Source organism: Siphateles boraxobius, unplaced genomic scaffold (assembly GCF_051911475.1).
Source record: "Siphateles boraxobius isolate OS27281-9 unplaced genomic scaffold, OSU_SipBor_1 20, whole genome shotgun sequence".
In the NCBI taxonomy this organism is placed as follows: Eukaryota; Metazoa; Chordata; class Actinopteri; order Cypriniformes; family Leuciscidae; genus Siphateles; species Siphateles boraxobius.
The window spans coordinates 9,687,150-9,711,082 of record NW_027508811.1 but is presented as its reverse complement, the minus strand read 5'-3'; the positions used below and the strand labels follow the sequence as shown (position 1 = coordinate 9,711,082).

At 39.1% G+C, this 23,933-nt stretch overlaps 1 protein-coding gene across 1 annotated transcript; it reads right to left on the bottom strand.

The window, feature by feature from the left end:
• Positions 1–1,338: 1,338 nt before the first annotated feature.
• trip11 (thyroid hormone receptor interactor 11) lies at positions 1,339–23,709 on the bottom strand. Its single transcript, XM_077236639.1, has 22 exons — positions 23,173–23,709; positions 20,610–20,689; positions 20,259–20,369; positions 19,677–19,982; positions 19,517–19,588; positions 19,252–19,417; positions 18,746–19,081; positions 18,579–18,619; positions 17,719–17,817; positions 17,301–17,507; positions 14,442–17,180; positions 14,055–14,336; positions 12,822–12,962; positions 12,456–12,649; positions 11,945–12,108; positions 11,621–11,724; positions 11,437–11,536; positions 7,383–7,464; positions 7,153–7,267; positions 4,117–4,239; positions 3,897–4,035; positions 1,339–2,625 (listed from the first exon to the last, which is right to left on the bottom strand). Exons 1-22 carry the CDS (start codon positions 23,309–23,311, stop codon positions 2,402–2,404), a joined length of 5,964 nt encoding a protein of 1,987 aa, XP_077092754.1. The 5' UTR covers positions 23,312–23,709; the 3' UTR covers positions 1,339–2,401.
• Between the last annotated feature and the right edge of the window lie 224 nt (positions 23,710–23,933).

Genomic DNA, 23,933 nt, shown 5'->3' with positions numbered 1-23,933 from the left:
TGATGGCAACGCTGAATTATCAACAGCATCTGCTGCATTCTAATATGCTGATTTGGTGCTCAAGTAACATTCTTTATTAATATCAGAGTTAGAAAAAGTTGTGCAGATTAATGATTTTGTGGAAAACATCATACTTGTCTCTGGATTCTTTGATGAATTAAGTCCAAGAGAACAACATTTATTTGAAATAGAAATTTTCTTTTGTAATCATTTAAGTCTTCAGTTTTGATCAATTTAATGCATCCTTGCTGAATAAAGCAAGCAAAAGTATTAGTAGCAAAATAATTAATTTCCTTAAAAAAATGTAAAAAAAAAAAACATACTGACCCTGAACTTTTGAAGGTAGTTTATGTACACCAGTGGCCAAAAGTGATGTCCGGCCTAGAAAAAACGGACATCCCCCTTTATTCCAATATCGTTAAAAGTTAAACGTTTGGTATTGCGTAGTTATGCTTGAAGTCAATTGTTTTATTTTGTGGTAAAGCAATGAAACACACCAAATTACAAACACATGCAAAAACAAGATAAAACCAACAAAATATTAATAACTGATAATGTATGCGTTTTTTTATATACATTTTTTTGCATAGTAAAACAAAACCTTTTTGCATAGTACAATAGAACCGCTTTTCTTTTTTTGCCAAATAATTTGGTCAGATAAATACATTGAACAAGCTTAGTGTTTTATTCTTCCCTCGCATTTAAAAAATATAAAATATTTTCCTCATATTTTGACGATTTAATCAAATTTGTAGGGTCATTAAAACATATCCCTTCCAGACATCACTTTTGGCCACTACTATATATCCACAACTGGATGTCAATTTCGATATAGATTTAAACTGGTTAAATGTTCCAAGTATCTACGCACCAGATTACAGAGAACAGACAGTTGTATTAGACGCGGTTACACTACAATTGGAATTCCAGACAGGGTTTTCCCTGGAGACATATTGGGAAAGACGGACATTCCCTTTTGAGGTTAATCTGGTCTGATAATGCTCTACACCACTGCCTCCATAAGGACTTTTAAATTACAGCCTTGCGATTACATAGTCTGCAGGAGAGAAAAAAAAAGAAAAAAAACAGACGCAAAAGATCAACAAACCCCTGTAAGTCTTGTAGAATATATGGAAATACAATTTCAGGATTAGATGATTTACTAATTTAGTACCAAACAGCTAGAGTTCCTTTTGCATAGTTATCATGAGATGTATTTCTAAAGAAAAACACCAATTATTAGAATGGAACCATAACAACTTAACATCGAAAAATGCACTTGAGCCAAGCACTCAAAAAAAATAAAAAAACATTAGTGAAAACAGAAAAATGCAAATATATGTAGAGAAGAGTTTATTCTGCAGAAAAGAGAAACACTGTTGTTGAATATCACTTTCATGAGCCATCTTTCAAAACTTCAAAAAGATTGATCAATTTTAAATAAACACCAGCGCCAAACGTATAAATGTATCCTAAATCTACATAATCAAGTGCACCTAACTGTTATGAAAGATATAGTAACCAAAAAGAGATTTACTAAGGCCATTTTCTCTATTAAAAAAAATCCACTTTATATTAGGCCTCAAAGAAATATTCGGTTTGAACCCACTGAATTAGGGGTCCGCTGTTTAAATCTATTAACACCAATCTTTAAATGTACAGTTCATTTTTACACTTCAATCCTCACGTTCCTTCTTATACTTCCATTATGTGTGCAATATTTTTTTCCACATTGTATATACATAATCTATCTTTCTACCTTAGAAAGAAATCTGAATATTGCAGATACATTTTAGCTTATCCCCACTGCATAAGCAGTGAAAAATATGATGATGATCGATGTACAAATAAATAACATAACTGCACACTTGTACTTACTGCATGGGAGCCTGTGCAGCAGTCTATATCCAAGATCAAATGTCACTTCTTGATTAACTGTTATTGTACCTGCCACACCAAACGGCCAACCATTCATAGCACTCAAAATGGGAGGATTTTGAAAGTGTAGGTAGCGTTTTTGCAGAAGTGGAAAAGGTTTAATAAATCCGTTTGTGTAGTGGATGCCAGACAGCATCAGAGATTCCCTCAACACACTAGAAATAAATTAAACACCTGTCTTTGTCAAAAAATGAGAGACTGAATGTTTGCAGGAAATTAAATAAATATTGGGAGAATGTCACAAGAATATTCAATAATGTAATCTTCCTCAGTTTCAAAACTGAATTTAATTCTGTCAAACTTAAACGGGCAGCCCTTAGATGCTTTATCTTTTTCATTCTAATCGCAATCAGCCATTTTAGCAAATATTTGAATCCGTGACATGGCCCAGTTTCTGTTCCATCTGCTGGAACGTAGTGTCCTGATAAGCTAAAGTGCTCTGAGTGGCAGTACAGGTGGACAATCACTGCTTGAGTAAATCTTTCAGCACAGCCCCACCGCTGGACTCAGCTGACACAGGTACAGGTGTGAACGTTGGCAGGGCGTTTGAGATGGGCTTCATAAGCAGGTGTCCCCCAGCTCCTGCAGTGCTGCCTGTACCTGCGGGACTGAGAAGGGGTACGGCAGCAGAGCGGGGCGCCAGGAAAGGGTTTGAATCCCCAGTGCGCTTACCTGGGGCTGAAACACCTGAAAGAACATGAGCAGCGTTAGAAGTGATAGAAAGAATGATAACTATAACGTTAACGCTTTACACGAAGGCCTTGTCCACACTAATACGGTTTCGTTTGAAAACCGTATTAGTTTTTTTTTTTTTTTTTTAGAAAACCGTTACTTTTTCTCTCTGTTTTGGCCTTCCGTCCACACTGAGACGCCGTTTTTATTAATGAAAACGCTTTTCAAAGTGTTTTCGCGTTGTATTGTGGACTGTCAAAACTGAGTTATTTAAAACCGATGACATCGTTTAGTCATGTGACGCATATTGTACCAATAGATATTCATGTTTATACCGGTATTGTGCCTGTTATGTGCTATTCACTTTCACACTGTTCCTAAAATATATTACTTTGCACACTCTTCATATCACAGTCCTGCAAAGATGACAGAAAATTTGCTCACATTTCCTGTGGCAAAACATGAGAGCAGTTGCGTTTCAGAACAAACATATGGTGACTGAGTGCAACCTGGATGCATCAGTAATTGTGAGATATTTTGCTTAATAAAATTACCCTGCCAGGAGAATCACGTGATAACCTTATTATTTATTTTTTCTGTCTGTATTATCTCAGTGAGCTTTTGTGTGGTTTCACGCATGTGCAGTAAGGTGAATATAGCGTTTTTAGCGTGGACGGAGAGTTTTTAAATGAAAACGCCGTTTTCAAATGTATCCGGATTAATGTAGACGTAGCCTAAGTGCATGCTGTAGCTGTCTGTCGCTTTAAATGCTCATGCTCTTTAAAGTTGAGTGGATTTTGATTGGATGTCAAAGTTTCTATCGTTCATCAGAAGGAAAAGAAAATCATTCTGAAAGCATTTTTAACGATATTGTTCCTCTGTGTCGATATTGTTATAGCTGTGGTGTGAATTTCCCTATTCTCGTGGAATTATGATTATTAAAACTTTATAGTTATCCTCCTTAGTGTGAATAGGATATTCATTGATAGATATTCATGTTATAGCTGATAACTGACAAATGGTATACACTATTTTGCCTGAATAAATTAAAAAGAAAAACTAAACATTAACAGTGTTACGCAAGTAAACTTGCTCAAATCTTTAAAAATGACCTTTAAACGTAAAAATAGGGGAAATTCACATGCAGATTTAAATATCCAATATCGGCTGATACCAATCCCTTAAAAAATACTCACACATAAGCCAGTACCAATAAAAAGAAATTAAAGAAATAACCGATATGGTACCAATGTATCGCACATCCCTATTTTTATGAGACGTTATACCTGATGCAGGTGTGTTAGCAGTACTCCGGCCAGGTGGGGGCGCACTTAGGGGCTTGATGTCATAAACAGGCAGTTTAGGGGCAGGAAGTGCAGGAGTAGACTCTACTTCCAGGAACTTCACGAACATCTCAGAGAAGGACTTTAAACACAGACACTAGTGTAAGTGGAAGATGCACTTGTGTAATAATGTATGTGTGCATGCATTAACATGTATGCCCACCGAATTAAGGGTTTGTGCGTGTGTAGGCCTTTGGGGGGTGTTGGGTACACTTTGAACGGCTCTGCCTCCCAGCCAACTCGAAACCCATCCAGTCATCCCACTCTTGCCCTCTTCTTGTAACAACTGCAAAAAGAGATGTCATAAGTCAGTTAGTCAGAGGGAGTGTTTATGTGTGTGCCGTCTTTGGTGGTGTTTCAGAGAGTTGTATTTTTCCCCTCTCATTTAAACGAGATAACTGTACAAAGTTCAGAGAAATACTGATACAGAAAAAAAACTGTCCTCAGAGCACTCAGACTAGAGCAAATGAATGCTATCTTTTAAATAAAACCACTGAATCAGACTTTATCCCCCCAAAAAAGAAAAGAGGCAGACCGGGAATATTTTTAGCCTTTAGAGCTGTAAACAAAGAGGTCTTGAGTGGAAACTTGAAGTGTAGCATAAAAAATGTGAAGGTGTAGGGAGGAGTGGAGAAAGAAAATATGGGTTAAAATGGAAAGTGGACTGTGTGACACACACACACACACCTCTTGGGGCTGTTAGGTAATTCTGCTCACGACTTACTGAATAGTTGGAGTTTCTCCTGCCAGACCCCAGCCTACTTCTATGGGATTGTGGGTAAGGAAATGGGTTAGGTGCAGGACTGGCATGGGCCCGTCATCTAATTCAGTATTTGTCCGTCTCCCAGGCAGTCTCTCCCTTTCTTCCTCTGCAACTCCTGATTTCTGCCTACTGTCTGTTCATCTACTATTGCTTACTCAGTATATTACTTAAACAAATGAATGAAAAGGGTATCATCACATAAAGCCATGTCATAACTTTCCTCTCTCCCGACAACGACAGAGTCAGGCTAACATCGCAAGTTTGTCATTTCTTCATTCAACCCGGAAGAACTTGATTGCAACTTCATCATCATCGAACTACTAAACCATCCAGACTTTCTCCTGAGACTGCTTCCGGGCGCTCGTTCAACAGCTAAGGCATTGGCAAGTATATCGTACATTTAACTCACTAAACAGATGTTTAGCATAAGCTTGTATAACATGGTTAACTGACTCCTTTCCATAGCTTTCATTCATTTACTTTCACTCTCCATTTACCCATGTATGCGTGATTGTGTGTATGTGTTTGTTTAGACTAGTTATGTATTTGTGATGTAGTTAAATCAAACTTTTGTGCACATTCATGCGAGTATTGATTCTGTGGTCACTGCTTGCAAATCGCTTTAACGATGCGATTACAGGTACATGCTCTTGAGTAGCACAAAAGAAAGAAAGAAAGTTATTTTTCTGTTGCCACAAAAAATATCCTTTCTGAGAGTTGATAGATGATTAATACAGTGTTCACTGAATGAACAGGTTAATTGATTGTAATATTAATTCTGCTACATCAAATTAATTATATTAACCGATTCAAATATTTATAATTAATTACCACTAATTATCTCACAAGTGAAATATGAATAATTCATTATATCAATGATACTAAAAAATTGTATTGTTTCAGCAAAATCATATTCAGTCTGATTCCATTCTGGTATGGAACAGTCCAATTAAAGGGATAGTTCACCCAAAAATGAAAATTAGCCCATGATTTACTCACCTTGAAGCCATCCTAGGTGTATAGGAAATTCATCTTCCAGACAAATACTATCGGAGTTATAATAAAAAAAAATGTCCTGGCTTTTCCAAGCTTTATAATAGGAGTCAATGGGTATATTTTTTGGAAGTCCATCAAAGCACATCCATCCATGATAAAAGTGCTTGAAACGGCTCTGGCGGGTTAATAAAGGTCTTCTTAAGTGAAGCGATGCGTTTGTGTATGAAAAATATCCATTTTTAAAACTTTATCGACTAAAATAACTAGCTTCCACCGGACAGCAGTATGCAAGTCATCTTACGCCAAAAGAGTAACCCTTGGCTTGAACTTGACACACAACGTAATGACAAACGCGGTTGCCCAGCCCTTTTTGTTTTTACCGCGAGAGGCGTCAAAGCTTACGCTACTCCTACGTCATACACATACATTGGAAAGTGTTACTCTTTTTTTATTTTTTGTATTCATTTTTGGGTGAACTATCCTTTTAATTCCCAATTCCCATTTCCCCCCTCACTCAATATCCAGTTTTACTCAGAAATATGACACATTATGGAAGTGAAAAGGGTTGTGAACAATCGCAACGTAATTCACTGCAACAGAAAAAATTCCATACGGATTTTGACCCTTTGAGGATGGTGGCTAAAAGATTATGGCTTTTCCAAGAAAACAAATTAAGCCACATCCTGCTTTATCATCAGAACTTATCGGTCCTAGTTATTGAGAAATTCAGCCCCACCAGGATCAAAACGGAAAAACAGATATTCGAACAGAAAACAAATCAGCCCTATTATAAGTCTGCCAAATGAATGTGGACATATGCGTGCAGGGTTTTCGGGGATGCTGACATGTCATATAGCACAGGCTGGAAAAGCAGAAGTCTCTATACCCTGATTACCAACGAAGACTAAACGCAACTTTAAGTTATCCTTCAAAGAACTCAAAACAAGAACCTTTTTCAACAAGACCAGCGTGGGCAGCTCGAGGCTTGCGCCAAATTAAACATGAGGGTAAGATGAGTGGAAAAATCTTTTTAACATCTGATAAACATCCTCAATGCTGACATCAAACATGAGAGAATTGAAGAAAAAAAAGGCTGGGCGGAGAACCGAACATCAGGAGTTAGGAGGTCAAATATTAAATACACACTTGTTTAACCATCAAGTTTCAGAGGTGAGATGAGGTCTGGAGCAGAGCCACATTTGAGACTGATGAAAAGTCAAAGGAATTTTACAACAAGGGTAAGATAGAAAGGAGGAAATGAAAAAAAGTGAAGGAGGCTGCTCCTCCTCTTTGAAAAATTGGACATAACAATATTCACTGAATGTGAATCCAAAGGCACGTGCACATTTGCATTTGTGAAGACAAATACATAAAAAAATGAATGCAAAAGGGAGGATAAAAAGAAATGTACATGATGAGAAGCAGAGAGCGCTGACATACCTCGCCCACCTCATCTCGGTCCAACCCAAGCACATTACCCATAAGCCTCAGCACCTCAGAGCGCTTGTTTCGGGGGGTATGAAAATAGCCCATGTAAAGATTCTTCATCAGAACCCTGTGTCAGCAATTAATGATGTTAGATGATGTTTCACAGGAACAGCCTTTTGAAAATATTTGGATCTAAATATATATGAAATATGTTTCCAATGCAGACTGTGTTTTGGACTCACTTATCCACTTTGCCTTCGGTGGTGTTCAGGAGGTTCATCAGTTTCCTCTGAGCCTCTTCCAACATATCCTGTCTCACATCCACTGCAAAACAGACACATGCACAGGTTTGAGTGTTATGTGTTATTTTATCCTTCATTGCGGTCAGTTTGTGTCATGAGTTATGGCTAATTCATAAAACCAACACCTTAATAAAGAAATAATTTACTTTGCTAATGTCTGGCTTCTAGCAGATATGGCTTCGTCTAAGTGTGTGTGTAGGGTTCATTTTCTTTTCACATACAAGTGATTTTTTTAGTTAAAATAATTGAATTTTACACACACAAGATTGTGTTTTCATGTTTTAAGTTCAAAAGGGCTTTAGGGTCAGTAAAAAAAACAACAACACGAAATTAATAGTTTTTACTATATACTGGAGTAATGACTGTTTTGCTTTGCCATCACAGGAATAAATTAAATTTTAAAATATATATATATACACTGCCGTTCAAAAGTTTGGGGTCGGTAAGATTTTTAATGTTTTTAAAAGAAGTCACTTATGTTCACCAATACTGTATTTATTTCATTAAAAGTACAAAACTAACCCAGTAACACTGGGAAATATTATTTCAATGTAAAACAGCTTTTTTCTATGTGAATATATAGTAAAGTGTAATTTATTCCTATGATCAAAGCTGAATTTTCAGCATCATTACTCCAGTCTTCAGTGTCACATGATCCTTCAGAAATCATTCTAATATGGTGATTTGATGCTCAAGAAACATTTATGATTATTATCAATGTTGAAAACAGTTGAGTACCATTTTTTTTAGGATTCTTTGATGAACAGAAAGATAAAAAGAACAACATTTATTTAAAATAGAATCTTTTATAACATTATAGATGTCTTTACTGTCACTTTTGATCAATTTAATCCCTCCTTGATGAATAAAAGTATTAATTTATTTAATTTATTACCCCCAAAAAATTTAATAAAGATTCTTACTGTCCACAAATTTTTTAACGGTAGTGTTTAATGTTACAAAAGATTCTATTTCAGATAAATGCTGTTCTTTTGAACTTTCTATTCATCAAAGAATCCTGAAATAAAAATGGTACACAACTGTTTTCAAAATTGATAATGAGAAATGTTTCTTGAGCATCAAATCACCATATTAGAATGATTTCTGAAGGATCATGTGACACTGAAGACTGGAGTAATGATGCTGAAAATTCAGCTTTGATCACAGGAATAAATTACACTTCACTATATATTCACATAAAAACAGCTGTTTGACATTGAAATAATATTTCACAATATTACTGGGTTTGTTTTGTATTTTAAATCAAATAAATGCAGCCTTGGTGAGCAGAAGAGAATTCTTTTAAAAACATTAAAAATCTTACCGACCCAAAAACTTTTGAACGGCAGTGTATATACAATAAAAAAAACAGTTAAACAGTTATTAAACATTTCACAATATTGCTGTCTTTATTGTCATTTTGATCAAATAATTGCAGCCTTGGAAAGCATAAGAGCCTTCTTTCAAAAACATTAAAGTCAAAATTAATTACACCACTATTAAGTTCCTTTAGTTACAAGTACTATACTAAAGTTACAAGCCACCAGCAAGTAAGTCTTTTATTTCTATCCAAAGTCAATTTTACTTGCACTTGGCGAGAGTTAATTTTGGACACTGTATTTGTGAGATACAGACAGAGCTTTCAGCAGAAGGGGGTATGACTTTGTTATCCATTAATGCAAACAGTAGAGAACAAGTGTTTGCATAGAACTAATAACTATGTGTGTGATCACCTTAACATAAACAGCAATAACAGTGGTATGAGGTTAAATGTGTATGGCAATTTCTCATGGAGTAATGACAAGGACGTGTGCGAGTATGACATACTCTGAATGCCATTATCACCAATACCCTTCACTGGTCCAGAAGGTTTGGCGGTTCAGCTCTTGAGAACTCTTTTCCTCTGAGACTTTACCTCCTGAGACCACATGAACTCAGCGATAAGAGTGGGTCAGAGAGTTCCTGTCTGCGCTTAACACCCTGGAATGTCTGTCGGCTGCACTTGTGCTTTGCTGAGCAAAAATTAGCCGTTCTCGATCATTCTGTCTATGTTCTCCTCAGTCGTTCTTTGACAGATGCAGTAAAAATCCCAGCGCTCATCCCTCACCTTCCTCTCCCTCTTAGACCGACTGCCCTGTATTGTTGATTTGGGGCTTGATACGAACAGAGAAGAAAGGGATGGCTGAGATAGAAAGGCAGGGTGGATGGAAAAAGAGAATCTTTGTCTATACACTTTGGCTACTGACATGCCATAAATTGTCTCTCTGACAGAAAGGAGATGCGAAGGAATGCTAAACATCTATACCATCTACAGACCTGGCATCTCTCTCACAAACGCACACGTGTGTTTCTTAGTGTCTGCACAGCTATTAATCGAACGTAAACCACTAGATAAAGCACAGTCTCAAAGAGTCAAACATAATTTAATGGTTCCTGATGTTACTAGTCCTGTTGACATTCACAAGACTCCTCAGAAAAATGGTTTACAGTGCTACGAACCTAATCTCAGATCATGTGTCATGAGTTTTGTGGTGACTGAGGTTGAGACAAGTCTTTTTGCTATTAACGATCTGAAACGCAAGTGTCAAAGCGCAAGTAACTTTGTGGGCGGATCCGGGTGCTGTTGCTATTTTCCTGGCGGGATAAATGCCTCTTGCACCTGGCGCAAATCTAAAAGGGGTTGGTGTGAAGTAGCTTCATTATTCATAGGTGTGGTTTGGGCGTAACGGGAAACAAACCAATAAGAGCTTTATATCACATTCCCTTTAAGAGCATGATGAACGAGGTGCGCTTGTTCCATGGCGCAATACTATTATAACGGCGCATTTACCAGGCGCGCTTCAGAATCGGTTCACAGCCGAGGAGATCGATGTTCTCGTCAGGGCTGTAAAAGAAAGAGAAGTGACATTGGGGATGGGACAAACCCACCCAAATTAGCTTCGGTTAAACATGCATATAATAATTTGGGTAAATGTGTAAGCTTTTATGCTTATTTTCCCCATCGTCATGGACACAACAATGATTTCCCTCGTGTTTTAATATTTTTCCTTATAATAATGTATCATTTGCAAAAAGTTAAATGCATCTGTGTAGATGAGAGAATCATCTACAGTGTATGCGCGTTGTTCACACTCTGTATTATGGCCAAGCATGCGCGCTTAAAATAGCATCTGAATGTACGCGCAACGCGCCACTGACTTTAGACTAGGTTTTTTCTGGTCAGTGGCGCAATTGTTTTATAGAACAGCAAAATAGCATGAGGGAAAGTTTGCACCGGAACACTCCTCCTCTTTGCGCTGAACCGCCCCGGGGAGCGCAAGTGTATTTCTTAGTTAACCGACGTGTGTCTATGGAGGGAAAAGTCTGCTTTGCGCGGGTGCAAAATAGGAATGATACATACCTCAGTGTACAAAGTCATTTGCGCCGGGTGCAAGATAGGGCCCTACGTCTCAACATTTTATGGGGTTGTGTCTGGTGTGATAGATATTATATTATTAGAGCTGTACAGCACAGGATCATGAAGGTAACAAAATGAAATGCAATAAAAATTAAGGCTGCCTTTTTGCAAAAGCATCTTTTGCAGCGATTTTTGTGTGAGCATATCAGTGAACACCCCAGACCACTCTGTGAGTTTCACGTCTTTGTAAACTAAAGTTGAATGCGTTTTATAAATGATTCTTCCAGTGCCCATATGAAACCATTGTGGAGGTAGGGGGTGCTAACACAGACACCTAAAATTCTCGGGACAGCAGCATTTGTCCAAATTTCAATCTTAACCGTTCTATTTCATCGGAAACGATCTTAAAACAAGGCTTTAAGTGTAAAATACCTTTAAATAGGCTTTAAATATTGTCGGACAACTGGGGCCTTCAAGTGAAAAGGTTGAGAAGCACTGCCCTAGTTACACAATGAGGTGAAATGCTGAGATGATTTTTAAAGAAAGTTCTCCAGCACTGATTTCAACAGTCATTCAGTTAATGACATACTGTCTCACCTTGTTTCTTCAGATCTTCTATCTGTTCCTCTTTGAGGTCCAGCTGATCAGTGAGACGGGAGGCAGATTCGAGAGCTGCGTTCGCTTCATCCAGGTTTATCTAAGATTACACACACAGACATTGAGCAATGATATAAATACTTGTGTCAAGCAGAGTGCAGAAATAACAGAGGTTTGAACTGACTTGCAGAGCGGCAGCCTGATCCCCAAGATTTTCAGCTTTATTTCTCCACTCTTCTTTCTCTCTCTTGTATTTTTCCAGTTCTGCTGAGTACATGGCTTTTTCTTCTGTAAAGAGAGATACAGATGTCAACTTGGTTCAGGATTGAAGACTAATTGCAGATTCCTCTCTTAATTCAAACACTTCAAAAAAGGAAAGAAAAAAATCTGAAAATGTAGACTCTAATCAACATTTGTAATTGCTTTAATGGTCAACATTCCATACAAGAAAAACTGCTTCATTAATTATACCAAAAATGGAATAGCAAAAAATAATGTACACTCTTGCCTTGTTGAAACTGTTCTAGCACCATCTGCAGGTTAGATAGTGACACTGCATACTGGTTGACCTGATCCTGAGTGGAACGGAGCTGAATTAGTGCTTCATCTCTTTGTCTGACAGCACCATTTAGCTGCTCCTGAAGAGACTCCACCTGCAGGCTTGCTTGCTGACTACATACATGCACACATAGAGACATTGGTGAGGCCTTAAACAATACAATAGGTACATTAAAAAAATGGGCTGCAGGCATACAGTATTTAAACATTTTTAAACATTTTAGACTGCAGCAAATAACATTTTGTTAGAACCTCTGGTAAATTACATGCTATTTTATTTGGTTGTTTTGTTCAGAGTCATAGGAGATTCGTGACCTCTATTTGAAACAACAACAAAAAAATCATGATTGCTCTAGTTGGTATGAATTGGTGTGAAAGCAAAAGCGAGGGAGTGTGTTGACAGCAAACTCTGGTTAGGACCATACAGTCTTTCCAACAGACAAAAACCCTTTTACTCCCACCTTGCGCTCTCCACGGCGTTAGAGGAAGATGCCAGCCGCTCTTCTAGGAGTGTCACTCTGCGTTTCAGGTCTCCCTCTCTATCCTCAGCTCCCAAAGCTTCACGTGTGTACGAATCCTCAATCTCTAACAGGTGATTGCGCAAACGCTCCACCTCCTGCTTCAGGCGCTGCTCCTTATCACGCATATGTTGCAGCTACACAGAAAGAACATGGGAGTACAATAATTCCTCAAACCCTTGTATTAATATATTTATAATGGATGCAATAGCTATTAAAAATAATTGGGAGATGGTAACAGTTCATATTATCAGTACTTCAGTAAGGCAATAAAGCACAGTAATGATGGGTAATCTTGGTCTTTGTTACCTCACTCTGCAGAGCAGACGTCTCCATTTGTTTCTGTTTGAGGGCCATCATCACTTGATCTCTTTCCTGCTGAAACAATACTGCCTTGTCCTGCATGGACCGAATTTCATTCAACAGTTGGTTCAGCTCACCAGATTTACCCTACAGTTAAGGCAGAACAGATTACCTTCACAACACACATAAAACCAGAGCAAAAGTTGTATGCCTTCATTGGCATTAACATTATGAAAGTGCATTGTTTCCACTGTAGTTTATTTTGGGGGGGTGGGTGAACATGAGAATTTAAATAAATTAAATTAAATTAAAAAGTTACTACCATTCAAAAGACTGGGGTGTGTAAATTTTAATATATTTTAAAATGTAATGTATTCTTGTGAATTTACAGCAGTTTTTACTCTAGTCTTTAGGTTAACATGATCATTCAGAAATCATTCTAATATTTGCTCAAGTAAAATTTATCAATGTTGAACACTTTAAATAAGCTTCAAAATCGGACAATCTTTTTTAAAGTAAACATTAAATGATGTAATTTCTGAACCAAAATGGAATTTCTAAAATAATCATAGTTATGAAACTATACAGCCATCTCTGTATGTTAACTCTTTCCATGCTATTGATGGAATTTTCTGGCTTTCCATGTTTCCACTGTTATACAATAGGGGCCGCTATTACACATCTTCTGAAAGAATACTGAATCTCCTGATCAAAACACATGCAAAGAAGATGCCGAAACAATCGATATCATATGCATATGTAAAATAATGTGATCAACATTAAACAGCATATAAATCAAAACTGCCTAATGTTACCGAATGGAAAGTCGACCCAGGATGGGCTACAGGACTGTGCAAGCTTTGGGGGTGTTGATGGACTCAATCTACTCCATCTACGTTTTGATCATCATTCTGAATACAGACTCGTCTTTGATCTTTGACAAAAATGCAAATTTCTCAGCTTTTTGCTCAAAATGTTGCTTTTTTTTCAAATGAAACACCCACATTCAAGTGGTGATAAAAAAAGAATGCATAAAGCTAGACTAAAACAAGATTTTTTTTTGTTTAAAAGCAGAGGGTCTGTTCTTTATTCATACAACAAAATATTCTGGGGGCCATGAAATATTTGTGAAAATGATCATAAACGCTAGCGGTGGCTAGCAACTTAAAAACGCTGGAGGGAAAAGAGTCAACTTAAGATAGGATAAGATATTTTAACAGCACACACAAATAAACAAACCTGCTCTTTATCTTTTAGCATCTTCTCCAAGGCAGTGGCCTTTTCATTCACAGCACTGAACTGAAACTCTCGCTCCCGAAGCAACAGTGACACCTGCATGTTGGTCTCCTGCAGGGCACGGAACTCTGTCTCTTTCTCGCGAGCTTTTGCTGCTATCGCTTCATTCTCCTCCTTTAATTTCTTCACATCGAGTTCCAGGATCAGTGCACGCTCTTTGAGGTTCGTCACAGCCTGCTTCAAGACCTCGTTGTCATTCTCACGGTTACGTAAATTTTCACTCACCTAGAGTGTACAGGGAAAGAAAATGATAGATACCCTCTATCTAAGGTACTGCACATCTTACAGCTTTCCCTACCAACCAATTAACAAATCAGAAGTGTAAGTCACCTGACTGAGCTGGTCTCCCTTGGTCTTAATGAGTAGATCTTTCTCTCTGAGGGAGCGGTGTAGCGATTCTTGCTTCTCTCTGGCATGCTTGAGCTCCTCTGCATGGCTTCTCTGCTCACTTTCAGACAGAGATGCAGAATTTGACAAGCGATGATTGTTTTCCTGCAGAGTTCTTATCATACTTTCCTTCTCTGTTAATATTCTCTGCATTGACTGCAACTCCTGATGTACACTCTCATCTTGGCCTGGTAGTGCTGCGTCCTTCAGGTTTGGAGGAGCAAAAGCCTGGGTAGCAATCATAGCAGAAACTTCTGGAGATTGCTTGACACTGCCTAGCTTCCCAAGCAGCACGTCTTTGGTGCTGCTCAGCTGGCTGATGGTCTGCTGCACCTGTGCCAGCTCTTGATTCAACAATCCCAGCTTTTTCTCTTTCTGCTCATAGCTCTGAATAAGTCTGGTGTAATCCACCGAGAGCTTTGAGCTGCAGTCGCTGTCGGCAGAAACCTGCCCCTGAAGCTTGAGGAGCTCCTCTTGCAACTGAGCAGATTCATGCTGCATGTTCCTCACCGTCGTGATCACCTGCTGTTTCCACTCTTCCATCTTCTTCACTTGTTGTTTGAGGGTGTCACGTTCTTGTAGGAGCTCCTCAAACTGGTTGCTGCTAACGCCTCCTGAGCCACCGCTCATGGAATCGCTGACGCCAGTTGTCTGAAGGACAGAGACCAGGGTTTGACATTTTTGAGTCAAGGCGTCAATCTCGATATCCTTCTCTCGGATAATGCGGGAGAGGTTCTGAATTGTCTCTCGAAACATCTCTTGACTGCCTGAAGGGTCGCTCATGGTGGAGAGCCGCTGGTTTTCTTGCTGGAGCTTCAACAAGGCTGCTTCCTTTGCTGCAACAATGTCCATAATTCGATGGTAATCAGAGCGCAGTTGGCTGTTCTCTCTAGTTTTCTCGTTGAACACGGCCATCACCTGTTCACGTTCCACCGCATATGCTTGCAGTTGCTGCTGCAGGAACACCACATCTTGACCATGGCCACCAGACACTCGAGCGTGCAGCGCCTGGATTTCTAGATCTTTTTGAAGGACCATTTGTGACAGTTTTCCCAGCTCATTTTGAGCGACCACAAGTTGGTCAAGCTGCTTGGTTAGAGAGAGATTTTTCTCATTTAGCTGGTTAATCTCAGTCTCTTTCTCCCTGATCCCTTTCACTAGTTTCTCAATCTCTACTTTTGAAAGGTCGTGTTTCTCGTTACCATTTTCACCATTCAATGACTGGGTTTTGTCCTCCTGTAGGATTTCTACGGACTGTATTTGACTCTGTCCTTGTGTGCTTAGGCCCTCCAATTCAGACTGAAGCAGTACAATCTCCTCATCCTTAGCACTGATGAGTCTTTCATAATTGAGAGAGCTTTGTTCATGTCTTGACCGTGCTTGCTCTATTTCACTCTGTAGCACCTGTAGAGAACGCTGGGACTGCAGCGTTGAGGCCTGCTGCTCCTCTGATACCGTCCTCAGAGCTTGGACCTCTTCTTCGAGCTGATCTCTGGCAGCTTTGAGCTGGGTCACCTCTGCCTCAAGCTCTGTGATGATGTCCAGTGTCCGAGGCTCTGACAATAACTGCGGTCTGCTTTGCTGGTCCCTCACACGGTCAATCTCTTCTTTCAGATGGCTGTTATCTTCTTTCATGGCTCCAAGCTGTTTGTCCTTCTCCTCCACTAACCTTCTCAGAGAGGCACACTCTTGAGTTACTCTCAAGACACTGCCCTCTAATTCCTTTTGCACTTCCACAGCTTGAGCTTTCAAGGATTCGGCAAAGGCGTCCTTCTCCTGCAGAAGCTCTGTGAGTTGATTTTGACCTGCCACAGTGATGTCCAACATTTCGCTGGTGTCTTTGTGGTCAGAGACCATCTGCTCTATCTCACGCCTGAGCTCTGCAATCGTGAGATCTTTCTCCTGATTCAGTTTCACCATTCGCTCGTGTTCGGTCTGCAGTGCAGAAGCATCCATAGAGCGTGCTCTGGTCAGTTCATCGATGGTTTGTTGATACTGTTTGGCCTGATCTGATAGTCGCTTCTCAGATTGACCCAACTCAGACTCTAACTGGCTTTTCTCAAGTTTCGAGGCTTCAATACGGGTATCTTTCTCCAGGGACATCCTGCTTAGAGAGGCTTGACCATTTTGGATCTGCCTTTCCAAACAGTCTATCTTGTCCAAAGCCTGAGTGCTCTCTTCTTTCAACTTCCTATTTTCAATTTTCAATTCAAAGTCTTCTGAAGCAGACCTTTCGAAGGAAGTCTTCATTTCGGCTAACTCTGTTCTTAAGTCCTGAATCTCTTTATCCCTTGCCTCAAGTATCTTCCTGTGTCCCTCAAACTCATTCCCGTGATCTCCAGAATGACTTAACTCCTCACGAAGTGCAATAAGTTCTGTCTCTCTCTCCTGAAGTGCCCTCTTGAGGTCGGAGGACTCCTGCCGCAGTTCTCTGCCCAGATCCTGTGACTTGCACAACTTTTCCCTCAACTCCTTTAGTGTGGTTTCCAGTTGCTGCTTTGTCATGTGCAGTTCATTCAAGGAGAAGGCACTTTGACTTAGCTTCTCTCCATGGGCTTCCAGCTCCAGTTGAAGAGTCCGTCTCTGGTCATGAGAGGAGCTAAGATCTGACTTAAGACGGGCTTCTTCTGCCTCAGCCTGTGTTTTCTGCATGGACAGCTGGTCCTTCACTGCAATAAGATGCTGGAGAAGGAAAATAGAGTAAGTATGCAGTATATTAACTTAAATTTGAATCACATTTAACAGATCCAATCATTGTTTTTTATGTCTTATAACCATGGAACATTGGCTTAAAAAGAATACCTGTGTGGCCTCCTGGTTCTGCTTGTCCAGTTCTTCCAGTTCAGCACTGAGTGTCTCTATATCAAGATGGGCTTGCTTTAGTGCTTTGTCCCGTCTGTCTAGCTGGCTCTTTAGGTCTGAAACTTCCTGTGACAGTTCTACAGCACTCTTTGAATCTCCAGTCCTGTGTCTCTCCTCGGCCAGGGTCAGTCTCTCAGCTAACGCAAGCTAAAAATAAAAATTGTATGAAACTAGCTTGTCTGATAAGCACATATTACCCTATGCATGATAACACACTAGTGTCCTTTCAAAAGGCCACTGAAGTATTGTTCACCTTATCTTGCAAAGATTTTGTGATTTGACAGATACTGCAACTTCTGATTAAATACAAGAAATAAATTGCATTATTGTTTGCCATAACTTTGTTAACATATCAAACCTTTTCTCTCTCCATCTGTTCCTTCTCTGTCCTGAGGGTATCAATGATGGTGTTGAGCTCCAGAATGTCAGCATGTTCCACTTCTTCTATGGGAACGCTCTGAATTAAATGGAAGTAATAAAAAAAAAATGTAAAAAGTATTAGGACTCTCGTGCCATTTGAAGAAAAAGCCCAGGTGCATTTCATATGGCAACCACAAAGTGCCCAAATACTTTGACAAAATTTTGAACATTTAAATCAATTGTGTTATACTTAAAGGGGTCATTGGATGCAAAATTCACTTTTATATGGTGTATGCATATAAATGTGTCTTTGCAGTATGTGGACACAACCACAATACAATGGAAAAAATCCATTCACTCCTTTTTTTTATCCTCAAAAAAGCCTAAACACTCAATAATCAAGCCGTTTGGATTTTCCAATAGGATGATGTCATATTGCTTATGCTGCGCCCACGACCTCTGACGGACTGCCCCATATTAGCATATTTCCGCCCTCAGCCATTTGTATACTGTCTGCCAAGGCAGTACTTTATGTGTCTTGTGTCGACACGCCCCACGAAAGAGAGGGGTGGCGTCAGCAGTTGCTCATTATCATTTAAAGAGACATACACCAAAACGGGTCACTGTGAACAGAGCTGTTTTTGAGGAGGTAAAAAGGGTGTTGTTTTACACAACCATTGAGGAATTTTAACCAAAGTATATTTCAAACTTTACATGAAGACCCTAAAGAATCATACCAACTTGTGGAAACTGGGACTCTGATGACCCCTTTAAATCCTAAGCATGAATAAAAAATTCTAAATATTGTTGGGCCACAACCTTCTAAACTGTGCAGAGGAAGGTTTTCAGCATATTTACCTCAGTGAGACTCTTCAATCTAGCCATCTCTTTCTCTGCACCTAAAAATAAAATATAACAGTAAATAGAGAGCAGTTTATGAATTTCCCATTCAAGAATAATATATGATGTGATATGATGAACATAGAGTCATAATGATCATACACAATTTCTGGGCTTCTCTATACCTGCCAGAGCTTTTTTCAGGGTTTGTATCTCATTGTCTTGCTGGGCTTTAAGCATTGACTTCCCCTCCTGCTCCTGGACTCGATCCTGGAGTTCATTTACAGACTTCTGAAGGCGACTGTAATTTTGCAACAATTCTGTATTTTCTGCGGTAGCCTCCTCCTTCTCCTGCTTTATCTGGGCTTTTTGATGCTCTGCCTCCTCCAATCTGACCATTAGGTCTCTGTACTGTTTGCGCTGAAGCTCCGCCTCCTCCTGTAAAGACTGAATGGTCGATTGCAGCTCTTGAAGTTTGGCGGAATCCTGCACTGTGGTTGATTTGACAACACTTCCACCATCTGGGGAAGAGGGAGATAAACAGCATTGTACTCAAAGCTCAACTGTTCATTTTAAAGTTAAATACCAAATACAAATTAAAAACAAAACTAATTTCAACTGCATTTAAAAAGTAAAAAAAGTTTATAATATATTAGAACTAATTTTAATATGCATCAATGCTCCCCCTCACCACTCTGAAGCTGCTCCTCGAGCTCCTCGATTCTCTCCTCATACTCTGCCAACTCCTGCCTGTGCCGTTTTGAGATTTCAGCCATTTTCTGTCTCTGGGCATCCTGCAAAGCTGCCAGTTCGTGCTGGTGCTCATCCACCTCCCGTGCCATTCCTTCTCTCAGCTCCTGTTTGGGTCGTGAATTAGGTTTAAAACAGAACCTGATTCCGAGAGCTGACCAACAGCAAAGCTCCTACTCTATGTTACAGTTCAAAAGATTTTTCACCTTGATCGTTCTTTGCATTTTCAGAACTTCACCCTGGTCTCCATTCCCATCAACTCCTGGCAGCTTTGATGCCTGGTAAATTAAAAGAAAAAATTCTAGTTCGATAGCTATACAATGACATATTTGTTAAACTGTATCTGAGGTAAAAATGAAAAGTGACCTGTGCAACTCTCCTCCAATGGGCCACATCAGCCTCTAGACGATGCACCTCATTGGAAAGACGGTTAATTTCCTGCTGTGACCACAGGACATCACTGAGGTCCACCTCGTCGCCATGGAAGCCTTGATGGACAGCTGAGGACCGGTGCAGAAAGGAAGAAGTAGTAGTGGTAGTGGCAGAAGTAGTGACGGGAAGCACAGCAGCATCGGTGAAGGATGAGCTGGTCGCAGCTTGAGAAGAGTGTTGGAGTTTCTGAACCTCCTCCTGCAGACAACTCTGGCGAGCCTTGAGGTGACTGATCTCCACCTTCACAGCAAACACACGCATAAAACTATCAAAGTTCAACTGTTCATTTTAAAGTTAAATACAGAATACAAATTAAATACAAAACTAATTTCAACTGCATTTAAAAAGTACAAAAAGGTACAAAGGTACATGTACAAAAAGGTCCAGGATTTTAATATGCATCAATGCTCCTCCTCACCACTCTGAAGCTGCTCATTTTAGACATTTTTGCACTAATATTAGATAAATGTTCAAGTCAGAAAATAGAGCATAAGTGTAGTTAGTTTTGACCCAAACCTCTTTTTGTTGCAGGAGGGTTCTGTTTTCCAATGACTGCTGTTTGATCTGAATCTCTGCTGCCTCTAGCTTCTCCTCAAGCTCAGAGTTTAGTCTCCGCAAGCGCTCATACTAAACCACACAACAACAAAAAAATACAAAGACAATTATTAATTTACAAATCTTAGCATTCATTCATAATGTTTTGAAATGACTCATCTTGTAATTATTCAATTGTACTCCATTACGCAACATACTTTAAAGAAGAAATGTCTTCCTTTTAAAGCACACAAAACATTGTCTCATGATAGAATAGAGAAATATCAGCATAATTTAGCAGACAATATTTTTTGTGAGTGCTAAATTAATCACCTCAGATTTTTGTGTTACATATGAAGTCTCCAGTTCTTGAAATCTAGAGCTGGACACCTGCAGCTCAGACGCCGCAGCATCTGTAAGAAAGGAAGATAAAGTCATTGTTTCTGAAATAACTTTGAGCCTACATCTGTACATAAAGCTCAATTGTACAGCAAGTAAGACTGACAAATGCTTTCCATTTACATAAATAGAAAATAAATATTTTTAAATATTATGGGACCTTCTGTTCATCTGTAAACTGTCCAACATTTCCAAGTCATAGGAAGAGATGAAGATGACTAAATACATTGACTAACTACAAGATCTCACTGGTTAAAGGTGAACAATCTTTGCCAAGTGTGTAGAGTAGATACACATTAAATCCACCCAGACACTACAAAAATATCACATGGACAGTTTTGTCAATTGTTGGGTGACTGTCCCTTTAAATACAAACATTCCAGAGGACATGGAGGATCAAGTTCCTCCCAGCAGCTGCACAGCCAGAGCAGAATATTACACGTATATAACCGACAAGTACACTTGGAATGGAAATAAATACAGACTGGATTATGTAGGATTCTTAAGTAAATAACAATAAGTAAGAGCACAATATACTGTATTTAAAACTCTTAAGAGTGAAAAAAGGTAAGAGCATGTTAGCACCTTTGCAAGCTTTAAACAGTAAGGCTCTATTTCAATGTGGTTCAGTTCAGGTTCACATGACAAACAATACACATTTACACACAAAGCATACTCTTGACTCTCAACCACGCTGCCAAATCTAACACACATAATGCTAAGATTAACTTTTTATAAAATATTGAGAAACTAATTCTTACATTGTTACATTTGAGCATTAAGGAACTCATACCCTCAGAAAAAAATGACAGAACAGTCTTAAAAACACAATTGGGGTGGTGTAGCATAGTGTGTAACACCAATAACTTTATTAAAAGTCCATTATTAGTTAGATAATCCACTTAACGTATCATAAAGCTAAACCTGGCTCAAGGACACAATGGCCATGGCTCATTGTTTGAATCTCACGGGTCTTGATCCAGAATCATTTTAGCTAGAAAACCATAAATTAACAGCACCTACCTACTAAATAACTACTTTATATTGATTAACATAAACAGTGATGAAGTCACTTCAATATAGCCTTTATCTAATGCAACAAACAACAGTCCACTTATATAGTGACAATCCCTCAGAAGTATTGCCTTGCTCAAGGGCACACTGCATGTAGGTGGTCTCTGTTGTTGTGGAATGGGACAAACCCCTACCAGTGTTACACCTGCCACTTCCAGGCAGCCAGCCAAAGAACTGCTACTATACCATCTGTAACAGCCTTACAATAAGTTTCTCTACGTTGTTAATGACATGAAATAACAATAAACAATACTTTTAAAGTTAATGAAAATAAATAAATAATTAACATGATTATTCATGTATTAGGAATGAACAGGGATGAACAAAAAGTATATTAATATTAACCTATATTAATAAATGATGTTCAATGGTTTCATCATACCTAATGTTAGTGAACAAAACTCTTTGGACACACCACCTTTAGGCTTTATTTAGTATAGCCTAATCTGTTTTGAAAGTTCTAACAGGCATGCATTAGACATAACAGATTGACTCAAGGTCTGTCTGCTTCGCTGGAAGCTGCTGATCAAAGTTCTCAGTTTGTGCTGTGTGTGGCGTTTCACTCCTCCAATGGTGAAAAAGGGCATATTTACTTAGTTATGACACCAGTTTTTGTTGGTAAATTTTTTATGTTGCATAATTTGCATAATTAATAGAGCAGATATACATCAAGGAACAAGACAGAGATACCCACCGAAGTAGGCCTACGTCATTATTAAGTCCTCATTCACAAGAGAAAACAGAGGAAACCACAGAAGTAATAAGAAAACTCCAGCACTTTCTGGATTAAGATAAAGTGACTAAACCCAACCACAGCTCCTCTGATAGGGATTCAACGGCTGTATGCAAACAAACCTCTTACTCTTGTCCTACTATAATTACTTCATCCCAGTATATAAGTGCACTGTAGCACCATATGACAATTGCAGAGAATGACAAGGTAATGACAGCCTCAGTCACTATTCACTTTCAATGCATAGAAAGGAAGATGCGGGTCCCTAACATTTCATTTTGTGTTCCTCAAAAGTCAGTCAGTCATTGAGGTTTGGAATACCAAACTGTAAACAATGATCATTTCTTAGAGGACTTTCTCTTTAATAAGTTTAATTTCTATGGAGATGCCAATGTAAACAAAATTACATCTTCAAAAACCTGACAAAACAATCATATCTCAACAATCAGACAAAATCAACTAACTGTTAAGACATTTTACAGAGAAATAAACTCTCAAGCATCTCTGGACTGACTGTATTAATAAGCTAATCAACATAAAACTGTCACATTCAGCCGTCTAGCCTACAGTAGTGCTCACTAAATATAAATGCATAATAAATACCGTACTTTGATTAAAAAAGGCCTGTCCGACTGTACAAAAAAGTCTGTATGGTAAGAGATATGATCTTCATGACTGTTGTCAACTCACCTCCCACTTCCTCTGCGCTTTCCAGAAGAATATCTTTGGTAAAATTAGAGATCTGTCCGGTAAACGAAGACAAGCTTCCCCCGACCTGACCCAGACTCTGACCCAGGCCAGAGCCCAACCCTCCCAGCCAGGATGACATGACGAGCCGAACCGGATCTAGCTGCTAACCCTAAATCACCGACCCGGGACTTTCACAGCACAGATCCGTGCGAACGAGGGTTTCATGTACTCCGGCTAATTAATAATGATTAGCGTTTTATGTTGGTTTGTTTAATATAAGTAATAATCATTAATCAGCAGCCTATCCGGATTCCAGCTGGATCAAAACTTCATGACATAAACAAAGACACAACGCCGGATTATACGCGTTAAATCCACGGCAATTAGGAAGATCTTGGTCGCCGGGTTATATCCACATGTGTTCAGGCAGGTTTCTGGTACGAGTTTGTTTTGGGTCGCTGTGTTTTTCACGCGGATAAAGTGCCAGCTCAACCGATGATCATCAGTCAGGGGACGTGGACAGCACAGATGGATTATGGGACGGTGGAGGACCAACATAATCTCACACTTCCCACGCATCCACAGCGACGCCACTGGACACAACGAGTACTGCAACCCAGTGATAAAACCTACTCCAACTTTTGTCTGTATATACTTTTTCTAGGACAGCAAATGTGATATTAATATATTATGACATACGATACATTTAGTATAATTAGGTTATATAATATATACACTACTGTTCAAGATTGATGGGTCAG

Coding starts and splice junctions, on each gene's coding strand:
- trip11 (XM_077236639.1), bottom strand. CDS start 23,311: ATGTCATCCTGGCTGGGAGGGTTGGGCTCTGGCCTGGGTCAGAGTCTG. Junction 18,620..18,745: donor CCTGAAAAAAGCTCTGGCAG/GTATAGAGAAGC, acceptor TTTTATTTTTAG/GTGCAGAGAAAGAGATGGCT. Junction 7,268..7,382: donor ACCGAAGGCAAAGTGGATAA/GTGAGTCCAAAA, acceptor TTGCTGACACAG/GGTTCTGATGAAGAATCTTT.